This window comes from Opisthorchis viverrini (genome assembly GCF_000715545.1).
Source record: "Opisthorchis viverrini unplaced genomic scaffold opera_v5_9, whole genome shotgun sequence".
In the NCBI taxonomy this organism is placed as follows: Eukaryota; Metazoa; Platyhelminthes; class Trematoda; order Opisthorchiida; family Opisthorchiidae; genus Opisthorchis; species Opisthorchis viverrini.
Window position 1 is genome coordinate 4,141,504 of NW_008751665.1, and position 3,790 is coordinate 4,145,293.

A 3,790-nucleotide genomic window follows, 5' to 3' on the forward strand; every position below is an offset into this window, starting at 1 on the left:
CCCCCCCCCAAATCATCGGTGAACGAAACTACGGCAGCTACAACCACTGTACGACGAGTACGCGGTTATTACCGTTGACAATGGTGGTGATGATGATTTGCTGACGATCCGTGTTCTCCCAAAACACTCGCTCCATAAAAATTCATCGGTTTGACTCAGATGCTACGATCTCACACAAACATCTGTTTTTTCGTGAGATTCATCTGTTTACGCATGCGGCGGAAAGTAATTAAATTGATCTCACTGTGCTGCTAGTATTCAGTTGAATAATTGGGTTGTCAGCCATCGGCTTTTGTGCGCTTTCATTCACTGTTCGTTCGTTGATTTTACCCATGAGAACTTTTCGCCCCGACAGTCGTTCAATGATCCATACACCAGCATGTTGAATGAAGCTGTCCAACAGACCGAGCTATTCGCAACAGTGTAGAAAACGTTCGGCTAGAAGAATTTCCTCCTAGAAGGCTAATCTCTTCCAGCTCCTCTGGGGATGCTTCTCGCTTCTTTTCGTTCCGTTAGTTTGTTATCTCTTCTAGCTGAGCCTTACTATCTGAATAGACGTCAGACGATTTGGGAAAATCCTCACTAAGAGTTGGAATGCGAATGGAATCTGCATGCGATTTTCTCAGTTCCCAGATTTCTCGGTGACATCCATCGTCGAGTATACTGTCTCGCTTACTTTTGGTTGAAATTCCGTCCCGTACACCTGTCATTTACATGTTTTTAACTTAAAACAGCAAGCCTTACAACATAAAATATCAAACGAGGTCTCAAATCTTCAAGTATCCGTTGTCGAATCAAGCCACTTGCAGTCGCTTGCTATTAGGAGAAAGAATACAGGGCTCGCTGAACAGATTGACAACCGTGTGATGAACAATCAATAAACTAACCGACCTAACAATAGGCCGATACATTAAAAATAACGGCGTTTGTGCTACATATACAAGATGCCCTCGCATCACCTGGCTCTGAACCGGATGTGACCGCATATCCCAGTTGATATATCCGAGAGAAATTCGATCAACTAGCTGACCAGCGCAGCCAATATCTCCTTCCATTACGGATAGATCATTTTTATTTTGTTTACTCTCTTCTCGGAGCCTGTTGCTTTCCACTAGATTAATAGGCCCTCAAAGCTTACTTATTCGAAAGTGCTTAGATATGAATAGATTCATTGGTCCAATTCGACCAGTCCACAACTGTACTTCTATCCCAATTCTCTTCAACACCGCTTGTTAAGAGTGCTTTGTGAAAATCTGGTAAAGCCTTCACTATAACATAGCAAGCCGACACCATCGGCTTTGGTGGAGAGTGTGTTGGTCGTACATCCCCTTTGTTATCTCATAATATCTATTCGGGTTTATCTATCCAGTGCAGGTTTTGTATATTTGCCTCCATAACCAGGGAAAATCACTGAAACCATACGTTCCTCAGTTCTTTTGTCTACAGTGTGTTTGTTACAGAGCTGTAAAGAATGATTCACTGTGAAACAACTAGAATCGGCGGCACCTATACTCGCCTGCGTTATTTAAACTACACTTGCCCACTCCGTCGAATGGGATACCCATTCGTGGTAGGCGTGTATCTTCTAGAATCCACAACTTTCAATGTCGTTGGCCGTTTCACTTGCAATTTACCGCTTTCCATGTTTCCCATGGCTTCCCGTTTTGTCCACCTTTAAGAGGACACGGCTAGCGGTGCACCCGCCTAGTTTGTATTTTGACAACTGCAGGTTGATCAACTCGATTCACAAGGAAAGAACATCAAGGACGACTTATTAACCCAAGTCCGTCAGTCTGCGTGGGATTGTTTTACCAAACCAGCAAGCATGCAACATTATGGAGTGGTAACATTTGGGTGCTACTGCGAATTTTTTCTTCATACTCTTCCATACGACTATTCGAACATTTTTGATGATGAACTGGTAATCTGCCTTTTAGTTCCTAGCACGTAAGTTTTGTACCAACCCCAAACAATGACCTGTAGTTTACAGCGATTTCCGGGATAACAATTTACTGCACGTTATATATGCGCTACTCTACTTTCGTTCCGATGCTCTCCTCACTTGCAAATTAATTTTTACAGGAGCCTACTTGTTGCCGAGCCACATGTGGACAATGGGTTCGAGAAGATTCGCGACAAATTCGACCCTAAATCCTGCGGTACTATAGCAAGAACATCTTGAGGGGCAAGAGCAAAAGTGTGCCTTATGTATGAGCCATTTCAACTAAGCGGTCTCCAGGCGATGTAACACACAGGCAGTATGTACGACAAAATATCAGCAAACGGCATGATGGGTATACTATCCCACCGCAATGACCGCTGAGGGTTAGATCGAATGGGTCAAATGATGAAATGTGGTTGCGACAGCCTGTGTCGTCCTTCGATCTGGTCGACGCAAGGTTTACAGTGTAAAGTGAATTGAATGCTACTACTCACGAGGTTGCCGTTTCCGGGTTGTTCCCCTTCGATTTTCATCCCATACTTACTCCCGATGATTCGCAATAAGGCCGAAAAGAGCGTACGCCATTCTTACCGCAGGTTGATCCTATTTATAGAATGGAAGTCTAGATTCTGGACGTAAAAATCTTTTCAATACTGGGCACTCTGAGAAGAAGTGATATCTCGCGATCTAGCTTGATCCTTCCCTGAGGGATTGCCACCGGGATGTAAGGTCTACGAAAGTTTGCGTGGTGTGAGCGGGTTTTTATGGGATTAGAAAATATGCCTTGTTTGGCCACTCGTAGCTCATAAAGACTCATCATCATCCTCACAGTAACATTAGATAAAGACACTGACGCATCACTGCCCTACCACCATGTCAGTTTATCTGAGTGAAGCCTTATAATAGAAGAAATAAAGAACCGGGACAGAGAGGAGGGCCTGGAGTTAGCCTACCACAAACATACTGGAGGCACACACCCCCAACACTCAATCATATCATCTGAACATGGAATGGCCGCATGAAGGCAATTGACACAGGTTAGCCGAAGCTTGTGCAAATTTATTGCCAAGCTCGGTAAACAGATCAACAGCCACCTGATCAATTACCAACTAATACACCCGAGCTACCAATTTTCCAGCAAATTACGCATATCGTTCAGTGTGTCCAGCTAAACATAGGGAGAGTCGCGTGGGCCGTGGAATTGTATCGTTTCGAATCTCCGGAGAAATTGTGAGACGCTTATTGCTGACGATTCCAAAAAAAGACTGAATTTCACTTACGGACTGGAAACCTGATTTACCAGGGTTGTCAGACCCCTTTGCTACTTTTGATATTGATATGGCTGTGTGGCAGGGAAATACGGACGCTGCAACTTTATTTCCAGCAGATAATTTTTGAGGTGATTGTAAGTCAGCTAGCTGCATTCTCCGAAATGCATATTCAGTAAACTATGGAAGGATCAATTACTTCTGGTTTGACTTTCGGCTTCAATGCAGATTGTCTCATGTCCAACGATGTAACGGCATCTTGAGTAGAGCGGCTGATTTCCTCAGGGTCACCGGCGTAACGCGGACCTGGGCGAGGTAAGCCTAGTCGTTCTGCCATGGCCACACCTTCCCGTGCAGCATTTGGCGCCGCTGAGTAGGGGACATGTCGACCAGCAGTCGGGGATGAAATGGTCAATTGGTCTTCAACATGCTTGCCCAAGATTGCAGCCATTACGCTCCCTCGTGTATCGGGTGGTGAGTTGTTTCCAGAAGCAAGGTGAAACTTGCGGGCGTTTGGTTCGCGGTTTTCGCTGGTTCTAAAATTGCTTCGGTTGGGAGGAGGCGAGAGATGGGATTGCAT

The 3,790-nt window shown here is 44.9% G+C and overlaps 1 protein-coding gene across 1 annotated transcript in view; it reads right to left on the bottom strand.

Annotated features, from left to right (window-relative positions):
* The window catches only part of T265_00938 (hypothetical protein), a gene marked incomplete at both ends in the record, with an annotated part of 5,010 nt that extends 1,220 nt beyond the window's left edge, over window positions 1-3,790 (bottom strand). Inside the window, one exon of the mRNA XM_009164833.1 lies at window positions 3,410-3,790. Within this exon, the coding sequence (XP_009163097.1) occupies window positions 3,410-3,790 (381 nt within the window). The remainder of the gene's footprint in view (window positions 1-3,409) is intronic.